This window comes from Ptychodera flava, chromosome 18 (assembly GCF_041260155.1).
Source record: "Ptychodera flava strain L36383 chromosome 18, AS_Pfla_20210202, whole genome shotgun sequence".
In the NCBI taxonomy this organism is placed as follows: domain Eukaryota; kingdom Metazoa; phylum Hemichordata; class Enteropneusta; family Ptychoderidae; genus Ptychodera; species Ptychodera flava.
Window position 1 is genome coordinate 37,103,697 of NC_091945.1, and position 14,057 is coordinate 37,117,753.

The 14,057-nt window shown below is 36.4% G+C and overlaps 1 protein-coding gene across 1 annotated transcript; it reads left to right on the forward strand.

Annotated features, from left to right (window-relative positions):
• Positions 1-4,541: 4,541 nt before the first annotated feature.
• On the forward strand, positions 4,542-14,043 carry LOC139117524 (creatine kinase U-type, mitochondrial-like). The gene is made up of 7 exons (XM_070680726.1): positions 4,542-5,068; positions 5,246-5,461; positions 6,281-6,465; positions 9,793-9,916; positions 10,364-10,498; positions 11,944-12,069; positions 13,767-14,043. The coding sequence occupies exons 1-7, from the start codon at positions 4,907-4,909 to the stop codon at positions 13,881-13,883; spliced, it is 1,065 nt and encodes a 354-aa protein (XP_070536827.1). The 5' UTR covers positions 4,542-4,906; the 3' UTR covers positions 13,884-14,043.
• The last annotated feature ends 14 nt before the right edge of the window (positions 14,044-14,057 follow it).

Genomic DNA, 14,057 nt, shown 5'->3' on the forward strand with positions numbered 1-14,057 from the left:
AAATTGCACATATTACATTTATGAGAAAATGAAATATATTTCAATGACCTTGTAGGTTCATGTCTGTCTTATTTTATATCTTCTTGGATAATGCTATTCAAAATATAGAAAATATTTTGATCATATCAATCATTGTAAAATTTCAATGTGCATTGTAATATGTACCAGAAGAACTTTGTGAAGTTCTTGTGTTTTTCACGATGTAACCAAACCAATGTTTTGGTTCTGCTGAGAAATAAATTTCCTTTTTTACAGCCAGAAAATGTTCCAGAGTATTGTTTTGAAATAACTTTTCCAAATGGCATCCAATAGACCATAATCCGAACCGCGCGAGACATTCCGAGATATCACGAGAATATGTGGTTCGCAGTGGATGTGTTCTCGCAACACAGGACAAACTGCGTAAAACAGGACAAGTCGCTAATTACGTTAAACACTGCATAAAATATATGAAGTTGTAATCTTTGCTCAGTTCTGCACTTTTCCTAGTTCCATACAAAGTTTGACTTGTATAACTAAGCTGGAAACCTGTTTCTACGAGCATGTATTAAAGTCTCGCGAGATCTCGCAATCAGCGGAACATCGTCTATTCCACAGCTATAATTTGCAATGCAATAGGGAATTACCCAAGCATACAATTATTTTAGAAGTCTTCAGATGTGAACATTACGTATTTCATTGAATTTTATCCATACTGCAAAACTCCTCTATGTTTATGACAAAATCATGGTTTTCAAACCTTTTAAGCACCACAATGTAAAATTGCTTTACCAAACAAACTGTGAACTCATATAGGATCTAGCTGAAAATTTAGGCTGTAAAGGGTCAAACAAATTTGTCCCACTGATCAATCCATCTGTGCATAGGTGCTTTATGAGATAACAAAGACGTTGTCTAAATGACCATTCAATAGTGAACCATATCAGACACTATACAGTTGCTGCCCTTTGGAATGGTACTTTCTTACCCGGTGCTGGTATGAAGTTCAATGACAGAAATTTTACAATTACCAGGTAAGTGATTTGCAACACAAAGTGATGTTCACTAGATGTCCTGTAAGCACACACAAAGCATGTGTGTTCATCATAACATCTTTTGGCAAGACCATGATTGTATATACTTGCATGTTCATTACATCTTTGTGCTGTCGCTAGTTGATAAAGTTTTGAAGTTTATTTCTGTCTGACAGTGAATTTCTGCTGCCTTGACCAGTAAACAGTCACTGAGGATTGATATGCAAACATTTGCAGAAAAACATAAAATGATGGACATCTTGTAATTGTTCCCCATGGTTGTCCTGTTGATATAGTTTAAATAACAGCAATAAATAAGTAGCAATACAAGTAAAAATAAGTGAAAAAATTTAAAAGGATATATTGTGAGGGTTTCAGTATGGTGTATGATATTGCAAGTATATTTGTAATACAATGTACTAGAAAATCAATGCCAGCAGCACTCTTACCTGATTATGTCAATAATGTGCCATTTATTGTACTTGCTGTGCCACACTTACCAAAGTCTGTTGTCACGCAGTCATATGATATTCATATTTTAATTAAAATTTAAAACTTATAATTGTTTTTTAAACTTTATAGATATAATGGAAGTCCTTTCCTGAAGTATGGCCCAACTGAAATGATGATGACCACAGTCTTTAAGTTTGAATGCTAAATTGTCTACACACTATAATTAGTCAAAATTGAACATTGATGTTACTAAAATGAGTCGGCAGAGTCAGCAATCATTGAAAATTATGATTATATAGAAACAGGCTGAGATTGATTAGATATCAAATTGATCTTGGGTACAGGTACAGTAGTTTCTCAGTCTTCATTCACCATGTCTAATCAAGCACTTCCCTTCTTGAAAAATATTTTTTGTGTGTTTTAGATGTTTTACTGATTTTTAGACACTACATTGATTTTCAGATGCTAAGCTGATTCATTGTAAGATCGATCCAATGACAAAAGATGGTGAACTTACATTGCCAACAAATAATCTGTCGTATAAGTAGAAATGTAGTATGTAAAATTCTAATTCAACAGAAAACTGTTTAAAAAATCAACACAAAGCGAAGGTAATTTCTAAAGTAGTGGTTGTTGGTATGGACTTTGATTCCTGGCTACATCATAGCATTCACACCTTACTACAGATTTCATAGACAGGCTATCCCGTGAGTTGTATAAATATAAGTGAACATTTTGTGATGAAGGCATATAATCTAGATAATTTTCCAGTGTATACTACAGAGAAGGGCACCATCCTTGTTCATATTGTAGATTAAGACCACGGTCACTGTGAAGACCGTGTTCAGACATGCCTGTTGTCCCTCAGTCTCGTGACTCAGAATGAAATCCACCTCCCACGCCGAAGTGGTCGAACCCAATAATACTTCGACCAATCAAACGCAGGGCTTACTGAACGAAAAATGTTTCACTTGATTGCTATTATTGAACAAGGCCTCTCTTTCTGGACATAGCTGTATTTACTAATGGATAAATAGTACGCTCGAATCATTATTACACTCTGAATGTCATTTCCATTTCCTTACAACTTTATGTCGGACGTATTATGGTGTACTCACGAAGGCAAAGGTCAATCACTGTACCAGCTCAAAACTCAAAACTGCTTGCGCAGGATATCATCGAGCAGCCTTTCGCTTGGACTTGAACGCCTGCGTCCGCTTTCCCCGCTATTGTTTGCGCTTTGCCTGAGACATGTACGAGTAGTAAGTGTTGATCTTCCATAATAATACGGGACGGGAATAAACGAAGTGTAGAACGTGATGCGATGAACACAGCTGCAACTAGAAACCTTTTAAACACGAGAGGGCGTTGTAAGACAACTATTGCTATCAGAAGCGACTGAGACATCGAAAACATGTCAGACTACAAACGGCATCTGACCATCTTTATATGAGACTTTTTCGAAGGATTTTAAAAGGATTTTGTGTTGTTATTGTAAGGAACTCTCTACCGACTTTCACAAATCACGTGTTTTCACGGGGAACTTTGACGCGTGACGATAACTTACAATAATATATGCAGAATGTTTGTTGTCTACAGCGCGAACTTTTCGTCATCAGATGTTCGAACATCTGATGACGGAAAGTTCGTTTGTAGTTGCTACGGTAATCATTCATCGCATTGACGGTTGTATTATCTGGCACTGACCTTGCAGCAATCTTAGAGGTAAGACCTGTTTTCCACGGGACTCAGAATTTCTTATATTTGGTGTGCGAAAACGATACTTCTTATCGAAGTAGCACATTTTGGTCACAACTATTCTTCAGTGATACGATTGCCACGGCATCTCGACAGTTAATCGCATGAAAGCGACAATCGAACAGAACAAAGGCTTAGGAGAAAGTTAACCTCAACTTTGAATCCCTCATTTGCACTAAGGCGATTTCCATTTTGTTTTCCCAAGTATAAAACAATAATTCGCCAAAAACCGACATTCACTTTTGATCTGGCTTTCAAAAAATTGAAAGTCATGCTGTCTTTTTGAATTTCTTGAATATAAAGCCGAGAAGACTACTAAAGACTCTCATCCTGGCTGTACACCCCCTCTCAGGGCAAAATAATGATGAGAATAAGGGCGTTGAGGAGTTTCAGTTTTGTCTCGTTTTTCTTTTTTATTAGTTTCTTAATTTTGCTTTTAACTGATTGATAACCCACATATTGGTCCACGACTGAAGTAATTTACTTTCAACTCCTTGTGGTGTTTTCATTTCTAGCATTTATGATGCATTTCTCCATATAATGTTTTGATAATATTGAATTATTGGAAAATTATCATGTTTCTCTTTCAAGGCAATGCTTCATTCTTATCATCAGTGCTGGATAAAATTCAAAATCTTAGCCTTAAAAAAGTAGCATTAAAAGTAACATTGATTCCGTGCAATTGACTTGATTGATCTATTTTTGTTGTTGATGGTATTGTTGTTTGAGGGTTCCAGTCAATGGATGATTTGTAACTTTTCTTTGTTCGTTAATTCCACCTACTCCAATTTTACAAACATTCTTTGTAAGAAGAAGCTGAACTGAAGTTACTTTGGCACTGATTTCTTAATGTTGGCAACTTGTAATAATTCCAATCTACTGGTGGCAATATCTTGCTGTGATGTTTTCTTCTTATTTATGTTCACATCTCAGCCTATTATATTTGCTGGCTTGTGTTCAGCATCAGAAACTATGAAATTCACCTCTGAGCATTTATCAGACAGTGAAGAAATTTATACTTCATTGCCATTGTACTTGGACTGTTAAGTTTCCATTGTTTTATTAGATTAGAGGTTTTGCAAACAATTAGACAGTAAACTTCTGTTGTAACTTTCAGTATATTTACCATATGAATATGACTCTTTTCTAAGTTGTATGATTAACAATATCATCATCATAGGTTTTATTCTGTTCAGCATTGGCAACATATGCCATGTTACCCTGTTTTATGTACTAATGCAATCAGTTTGTTGAATGAAATCAGTGACCTTTTCTCTTTGTTTATTGGCTATTCATATTTTGACATTTTCTCCAAAAGTTGTCCATGTTTGCATCAGATTACCAACCTTCAATATTACCAGGCAGTGAGTGCTGATTAACTTGACAGCAATGTTTGACTCAGGGTCTCTGTTTTAAATTCACAGATTTTTGCAAACATTTCCCTTTCTCTTTAATTCACTACAATTCGTGGTAGCGTCAGCCAGCATGGCAACGGCAATGTTAGGACGTGTGATGGGTCGTGTCTCCAAGGTGACAGCTGCTGCTGCTCTCTGTGCTGGTACTGTTGGTGTTGGTTCAGGTGCTTACTACCTGACAAGGCACACAATGCTGCTGCCCAGAGACAGGTCATTGCTTATCCACCATCCGCTAACTACCCAGACCTGACTAAGCATAACAACCATATGGCTAGATGTTTAACACCAGAGATCTATGCCAAGTTATATGACAAGGCTACTCCAAATGGCTACACTTTAGATCAATGCATTCAGACTGGTGTTGATAATCCTGGACATCCTTTCATCATGACTGTTGGCATGGTAGCTGGTGATGAAGAGTCCTATGAGGTAAGATGGATCGATTGTTGTGATTAACTGATACTATACCACAAACCTGAGGAGTATGAGCTTGTAGTGATCAATGTGGATCACATACCAGTATTTTACTCAATGTATAACTACATTAAAACAATCGGCAACAGAAAATAAACCTAATTTCTCTGATGCTTTTCATTTCCAATGTAGGTCTTTGCCGACTTATTTGATCCGGTTATTGATGATCGTTTCAATGGTTACCCCAAGGATGCTATTCATCCAACCGATATGGATGCTTCTAAGGTCAGAGGTGGAATATTTGATGACAAGTATGTCTTGTCATCACGTGTACGTACTGGACGCTGCATCCGTGGCCTTAGCCTGCCACCTGCATGCAACCGTGCTGAAAGACGTCAAGTTGAACAGGTCAGTTTTCATATCAATATTACCAGTATTTACATATAGTGTTCACTGCACTTTCCTTTTCATTGGTGACTTAAATTGGATCCACTACTAACTTAATCACATACTCACCATGATTACAGAAAATAAATAAATTTGATGTTGATAAAGTGTTTCTGAACTACAGCAACCACCTGTTGATGCAGTAAATGTGGTATACTATGGAAATACTGTAAAAACTTGATTTTAAAAATTGGTCATTTCATTATTGAGATATATTACATCTATGAACATTCTGATGTACATATGAAGTTATCTTCTACAGTGGAGGCAATCATATCCTACAATAAGACATACATTACAATGTAAATTGTTTGAGCCTATCACTTTAGGTTGTTGTACAAGACGATATAGGTTTATTTCTCAGTGAAGGTGGTGCCTCCTAAGCCACATTGAAATGCCAGGGACTCGAGAAACTTTTTTCAAATGCAAGAAAATTTGACTCATTCCATGTTCTTGTGTTGGTGTTGATGTGAAAGAATTTCCTGAAATTCCTGAACTGACTATTATGTTGACAGTTATAAGGTACATTGAGCCGGTGACTTGCATAACCTGGTCTATAGATAATTTGATGCAGAGAATGGATGTATTACAAGTGCCAACAGTCATCAGAAATACCAAAGAAATTGTTTTTGAAAGGGATCCTACAGGAAATAGCTATTTCATTTGGTCTGATGCAATATTTTGAAATATGTACCGGTCAATAGAATCATGATGGAAACGGCCATCTTCCTCAATATGATGATAGAATATTGATCTATGGTATAAATTTCGTATTTGCAGGTTGTTGTTGATGCTTTGAATGGCTTGGAAGGCCCTTTGAAGGGCAAGTATTATCCACTGGGTAAAATGACTGAGGAAGAACAACAACAGATGATTGATGATCATTTTTTATTTGATAAACCTGTGTCACCATTGCTGACAGCTTCTGGTATGGCTCGTGATTGGCCGGATGCCCGTGGTATCTGGTAAGTCATACTGACCTGGTATACAGTCATACTACCTGGTTTTTGTATCTCTGTTATGAATTTTTTTAAATGTTTCTATGGGCCAAGAGCCTGCCTGATTCAGATAAAAAACTAAATAAATAATCTGCCAAGTCATACTAATAGGTATAAAGCTATACTGATCTGGTATCTGCTAAGTCATACTGACCTGATATAAAGTAATACTGACCTTGTATGAAAGTCATATTGACCTAGTATCTGCTGAGTCATACTGACCTGATATAAAGTATACTGACCTTGTAAAAGTCATATTGACCTAGTATCTGCTGAGTCATACTGGCTTATCTTTCAGTCAGTGTCAAATCCAGTATCTCTGTACAAATATCATTACTGTCTTTCGTACAAATATAGACCTTTTCCTGGTTATCCCATAATGCATTGCTGTACCTGTATAAAACATTGTATACACACTCAAAACAACAAAAAAATACTGATTTTGTGTTTACGACGGATAGTTATACAACAAGAATGACACAAATTTACATTGCCAAAAATGCCTTGTGTATTTTGTATCCATCGGCAACGAAAATATAGGTCAGCAGTGTTTCAGCCAGCGTGCGGCATTGCGACATTTGACGCAATTTTGTTTGTTTTGTCCCGATAAAATAACCATTGTGGGTCACCATGACGCAATCTGAGTAGGCCATATTTCAGTGGCTATTGAATTTTTAGACAGTGCCTCCTGGACAGAAAACTACAACTAATAATAAAATGTTGTAAGATGTTGAAACAGTTTACCCTCCTTCCTACAAAGTTGCAATGTATTGAAACAGTTTACTCTCCTTTCTACAAAGTTACAAATTCCCTTGTACGTGAAGCAAACATTGTTGCTGTTCGATACTACAATACATCACGGACGTACAACGTCCATGAATACAATGAGGCTTAGTTTTACATCCATGGTTTTGCCTAGGTGAGTGCCGCGTACGGTCGTCCTTGAGTTCAAGTTTTACCTACATTGCTTGCATCAAAATTTGGCCTGCAGCTACTCAGTTTGATAGTAAAAACCATATTTTCTAAGGAAACTTTCACAAACAGAGTCATTGTACAAGTGAAAAGGAGAAAAACTGAGGTTTTCTGAAAGGTCAAATCTGGGTCATTTCACGTGATGTCATGAATGAAGACCCCTAAGTACACAATTATGGTTCAAAAGAAACCACCTAGGGAGGACCAAAAGGTACAATCTTTCGTTAAAAAGAAATTTCTTGGTCCCTTCCAATTTAAATGGCATTCAGCTTGACTGTCAGTTTTAAATTATACTTTATTAAGAGTCATGGCAAAGGGAAATGGTCAACAGTACTTGCAGTAAGCATATTCATTTTCAAATCTTCACATTTGAGAGCTGCAATTTTGCATGGTAACTTAACATCAAAGCAACAATTCAAAAGTAGAGCTATTAAAATTGTCCATTTGGCATATTTCAAACTGCTATAACTTATACAAGAAATGGTGTGATTCTGAATGATTTTAATATTTCTGCAGATTCCACCAGTTTAATGATATAATAGTGAACATCACTAGACATTTCTTGATGATATCAAAATATAAATGAAAATATTTCTGGGCTAAAATGTTATCATAATCTTTGAAACAATGATTACTCTAAAACATTGGGAAATTAAATGAACAATATCATTGTGTATTGTTTTACAGGATTTGGGTTTGGCCAAACCATTTCTGTCTGAAGAAAAATACTTATGCTTAAGATGCTATTGAGCCTGCTTGATCACAACTATGACACAACACCAGGGCCTTAAACACCACAATAATTGTATCTACATTGCCACTATGCTACCCAATGCTTTCTTCTGCATGGAAAATTTTTATCTGTGTGGCTCACAAAATTTTCATCATGACTTAAAAACTGCATAAATTTGCCACATTAGGAGCTTGTAGCTTAAATGTATTAAGTTGTCATTCTGTGAACACTGACAGAATGCTACAGAAATATTCTGTATCTTTGGTAATATACACTTCACATTGCTACCTGATTTTTAGAATTGCCACCTAATTTTATTTCTGGTGGTAAAAGTTTACCACCAGAAATGAAAAATATTTCTATCACTTTAATGTCATAAAAACACAGATAATTAATGCAATAAAACTGAACAAATATTCTTTAATGTAAATACAAAACATCTTGATTTGAAAAATTAAGAACTCCTGAATACCAAGAAAGTTGTTGCCACACTTGAGATCATAAACTGCCTAAAATTTTTTCAAAGTGGCTACAAGATTTTTGATTTGGCTAATGAGTTGGCTAATCATCTTGGTGACTTAGGGAGAGCCCTACAGTTATGTGCATACCACGTGGTAGCAGTAAACTTAATGATACTGCAAGTTTCATGTTGGCACAATTTTGCACAACACCATGGCCTACTATATTTACTGACCGTTAATGCACTCACCTGACTTGCCTATTGAACACCAAATATAGTACCAGGTCATAATGACACATAATGACACTGTACTGTGTTGTTTATTGAAATACATTACATGTCCCCCAAAAATTTAATTTGTCCCCCATTCAGACCTACTATGGGTCACTATGTCCCCATGCAAGCAAAAGCTGGCTGAAAACACTGTCAGGGTGTAACAAGCCATAGTGTCTATGAGTATGAACACGATCCCCTGCATATACCCTACGACTAAAACGTTGTATGAGTAACATATGCTTTGTATACCTTAGCGCACTGCATCATGAAACCGGCAAAAGAACTATTGGCTTTCAAGCATTCAATGGTCACTAACTCACCCAAACTCTGTTCTGTCAATACACTTGTGCACAATTCTGTTCATTTTGTGTATCTCACTGTCAATACTTAAAGTAAATCATAACAGGCTTTATCTATACTAATAAGTATAATGTAGGTATGAAAATCTAAAGATAATGTAGTCGTTATCATTGATCAATAATATTCAAAAATAATATAGATCATACACTGTTACACTGTTGGCACTTATTTCAATTGCTGGTTGTTGAATCAGTGCATAATATTTAATATCCATTGATCTCTTTCATGTATGATATCTCTGTATCTCCTCTTTCTTCAGTACTTCATAATTTTTTCGAAATTACATTTTTACAGTTTTTTGGAACAATTTTGCATGTTTCATGCATGAAGGGCGTGTATATGAAAAAATATACAGATTTAGCTCATATATACTGTAGACAAGAGTTTCTGACATTGGTTGGGAAAAAAGTATTTTGTGTAGTTGGGCATTTAAATAGTTTGGTGCAAAGTTTCATGAATATGCTGATACTAATTCCTCATTTGCAAATTTTAGGCACAATTTGGAAAAGAATTTCTTGGTGTGGATCAACGAGGAAGATCACACACGTATCATCTCTATGGAGAGAGGTGGAAATATGCGTAGAGTATTCCAGAGATTCTGTGATGGCATCAACAAGGTACAACTATCAAACTGTTGAAAAATAATTATAGAAATTCAAATATGACAAAAATGGTCAATTTTTATGAGTTATCATCCTTTATTGTTGACTACTTGTGATAAAAAGAGATGCAAAATACAAAAAAAATATCTGTCTTTCATAAGAATTTTAAACATCAGTTGTAGTTGAACATATTAAGCCCTATGGCTTTGGAAGAGATTTTTCACACTTGTTATATGGAAAGCAGTCAATAGATTCTTTGATAAACCCAAAAGCATCAATCATCCAAATTCCATAATTAGATTTGTATTGTATCAAAATTTTATTGTAGAGGGAATAATATTGAAGGTTCAATTTTACTCCAGATTCCCAGATAGATTTCATTTTCTTTTCAATTTTTTAACTTCTTTGACTTGATGTAAGACTGTTGCTAACTGATCCGTTGTCTTTTATGAACACAAACAGGTTGAAGAACTGATCAAGGCCAAAGGATGGGAGTTCATGTGGAATGAACATCTTGGTTACATCCTGACCTGCCCATCTAACTTGGGTACTGGATTGCGTGCCGGTGTTCACATCAAACTGCCCCGCCTCTCTAAGGTAAACAATCTGTTGACGTTGAAAATACAAGAGGAACTCTTTAACCTGTAAAATTTACATTTGAAGTGATATAATGATCTAATGGGTCTGTTTTTAGTGTGTTCTGATTTAAATTTTGTCTTAGAGTAATAATTTTATGTTGCAGAAGTAGAATTTATTCACTTTATGAGTGCAGTGTGTAAAACAATTAGATATTATTCCCTAATATTTTTCTTCGTTCAGCGAAGGAAAATACGAGTGACGTAATGACCGTGTCACCACGAGTCGAAGACGAGTGGTGACACGGTCATTATGTCACGAGTATTTTCCGAGCTGAACGAAAAAAATATTTGGGAATAATATACTTATCACATGCACAAGCCAAGAATTCGTTATTTTTTGCAAAATAAAATAAGTTTTCCATGACGATTCCGCGTTTAAACTTTTGAACTACTTTAGGAATAAATATCAGTACGCCGTGCACAAGTTGTCAATCATTTCCAGTCGTCCGTCGTATGCGTTAGTGTTCACGTTCGTTCGTGTGTGGAGCAAATGACAGCTCTCGGTCTACACATAGGCTACCTTCCGCAAAGTTATACTCTATTTCAAAGACAGCATAGTCCTAGAAATTTATCACAGACGAAGATACGCTATTTTTCGGGAACAAATATCGACTGAATCTGGACGGCGCGAACACTGTAAACGTCGCGCCTGACCCTGTTTGCAATGCGTACGGAACCCACGGTACGCGACCAGCTTCGAGTTCGTTGTTTCCGCAAATTATTCACGTAATTCCTTCGGAATATACAGGCGGTACACTCTTGTGTTTACATTGTTCTGATTAGTAATGTTGTAGTCTGTGAAAATATCGATTTCATTACATGACTTTCGATCGCGGGAGAAACATCGGCCGCCATGTTGTTTGTTTACATATTTACGAGCACACCGAAGATCGACAAAAAAAGGTCCGACGCACCAAATTGATGACATAGACGCGGGTTGTCGTGACGTAGAACGACCAGAGAATAAATCCCGTATTTTTTGTTCGGAGACGACAAACTTGGCTTGTGCATGTGATAATAGCTTTTAGTGATGGGTCAATTCAGAATGAAAGAGTACGCAGTGTGTTCTGCAGACTCAGTACACCTAAAAAAATCACATGATGGCAATACAATCAAAACCCTCATGTACAAATAAGAATGGGCATACATGTATTTCTGTAAAGCATTGCTCTCATGGTTTTGTTTTGTACTGCCCATCATTCGAATTCCAGGTTTAGCCCATTAGTATGTGATTTAGCAGGAGACAGAATTCAAAGTCATGGTCAAAAGGTCAAATATTTTCTCACATGACAAGATGAGATGATGGGGCCATCACACAATGTAGCAATGTCAAGTACATAAACTAAAAGTGAAATGTGTATTCAACATCTAGAGGTTGATATCCTTTCACTTGCTCAATTCCAGCATCCCCGATTCGAAGAAATCTTGGAAAACCTGCGTTTGCAGAAACGTGGAACTGGTGGCGTTGATACAGCTGCTACTGGTGACACTTTTGACATCTCTAATATGGATCGTCTCGGCCAATCAGAGGTAAGTCAAAAATACAATGAAGAGTATCCTGATTGGCGGGAATACGACTATGAGATTTTCTTTCTTAACCACATTGTAACTTACAAAGCAGACTGCCAGAGAATTTTATATTTGTTATACCACTCTCCGCCTCGTGCCCATTGTTCTAACCATGCTCTCTAATTTCCATAACCGAATATTTTATATATACCACCTGGCTTTCTTTTGTTTAAAAAAGTGTCCGATTTACAAGTTCTTTTGTTTAAAAGTGTCCGATTTACTAGTAAATCGGACAGTTCTTTTGTTAAAAACTGTCCGATTTACTAGTAAATCGGACACTTTTAAACAAAAGAACTTGTAAAATGGACACTTTTTAAACAAAATAAAGTCACGTGACGACGAGTAAAAAAAACAATTGCGAGACATTATACCAGAAGAAATTTATTTCACCATTAAGTACAGAGTAAAGACACTTTAAAAGAATCACGGAGTGAATTAATTTTGCACGACTGTACATCTCAAAATCAATTTCAGGTCACCGTGAAATAATGGTATTGATTGCAAATATCACTTCTGTGTTAAGGTTATTGTTATCACGATCATTCGAAGCTGAAATTTAAGACTTCAGTTATCAACACTGAATGTAGAGGTTTCAGTCGCCCTTGGTAAAGTTAAATCTAGCGACAGGCAAACACACACGCAGTACCACAGTCATTGTGGATCTACACGTATTTTTTGTACTTGCAGTTTCTGTTGCGCCTTTCTCTGACGTGGCTGTGTAGCTTGGTCTTCCGATTGTGGCCGTTAGCACTGGCGTGACAGGGGGACTTTTCTTTTCCATCTTTGTCTTTGATAGTTGAAGTGCACCGGATACAGCTTTCATTTGTACTTCATCCGCCATATTGATATACGTAGAGCGACTCGGCAATTGCGTGTATGCTGCTCAAAGTTTTCGACCCAAATGAGCAAAGCGTGACTCTAACGTCGATCTGCAAACACCTTTTCACTTCATTCAACCAACCAATCAATCAAACACAATTCATACAATTCAAATCAAACCAGGTGCTCAACCACGTCATCGCACTACAATAGCAACACATGTCAACTTTGTTTTATCCAATCATGGATTATTTTTTTATACTTTCGTTCAACAAGGTTTCAAAACGCGTCAATGTTTTCCTGCCAAAGTTTCAACCTGCACTGCACTAAAATTACAAATAAAACTTTCGGCGTGCAAACAAGGCTCTAAAACTCGGCAAATTCGTGGTATAACACAGTCAGCGAACTCGTAGTTGGCGGTTTACGGAATTTAACGGTACAGTTTGCCATAAAACTCCGAGGCCCGCAGGGCGAGGAGTTTTACTGGCAAACAGTACCGTTAAATTCCGTAAACCGCCTCCTACTCGTCCGCTTACCTATATCTGTAAATCTATATTGTTTTTGTTAAAATGGGATGAAACTTTGATTGTTAAGAATAACTGTCATTGTTGGTAGCATGCTATTCATGATTCTGAAACGCATAGATACTTGGAATCTGTTGATACTAGGATATTGTGATTGTTTCCCTTTATATCACAGAGGGTAATGAGTTGAATACTGTTGGGTATCTTTACTGTCACAACATGGTAAAATCTATCACTTACTGTGTAGGTACGTTAGGTAAAATAGTTGTAAAAAATGCCTGAATTCCTGACTAGTGATTTTGAATTTCTTTTCAGGTTCAACTGGTTCAGCGTGTGATTGATGGATTAGACCTTATGATCCAGATGGAAAAACAACTGGAGAGAGGGAAACGAATCGATAACATGATTCCTCACCCAGCCTCAAAAGTCTAAGTGACAAGATCACTGGGGAATATCATAATCATAGGAAATGATGACATTGAATGTCAAAAAAATTAAAACTGCAAATTTTATGAATGTTTACCACCAGAAACATATCGTTGTAAATACAATTTGGCAAACAGAAAATAAAGCTAATTTGAGCTGGTCTCAATTTTCTGTCGTCAT

Bases quoted from the DNA above. Each gene is read 5' to 3' on its own strand.
- LOC139117524 (XM_070680726.1), top strand. From the start codon at position 4,907: ATGGCTAGATGTTTAACACCAGAGATCTATGCCAAGTTATATGACAAG. The intron at 6,466-9,792 runs GTAAGTCATACT...TGCAAATTTTAG, and splicing joins CCGGATGCCCGTGGTATCTG to GCACAATTTGGAAAAGAATT. The intron at 10,499-11,943 runs GTAAACAATCTG...GCTCAATTCCAG, and splicing joins AACTGCCCCGCCTCTCTAAG to CATCCCCGATTCGAAGAAAT.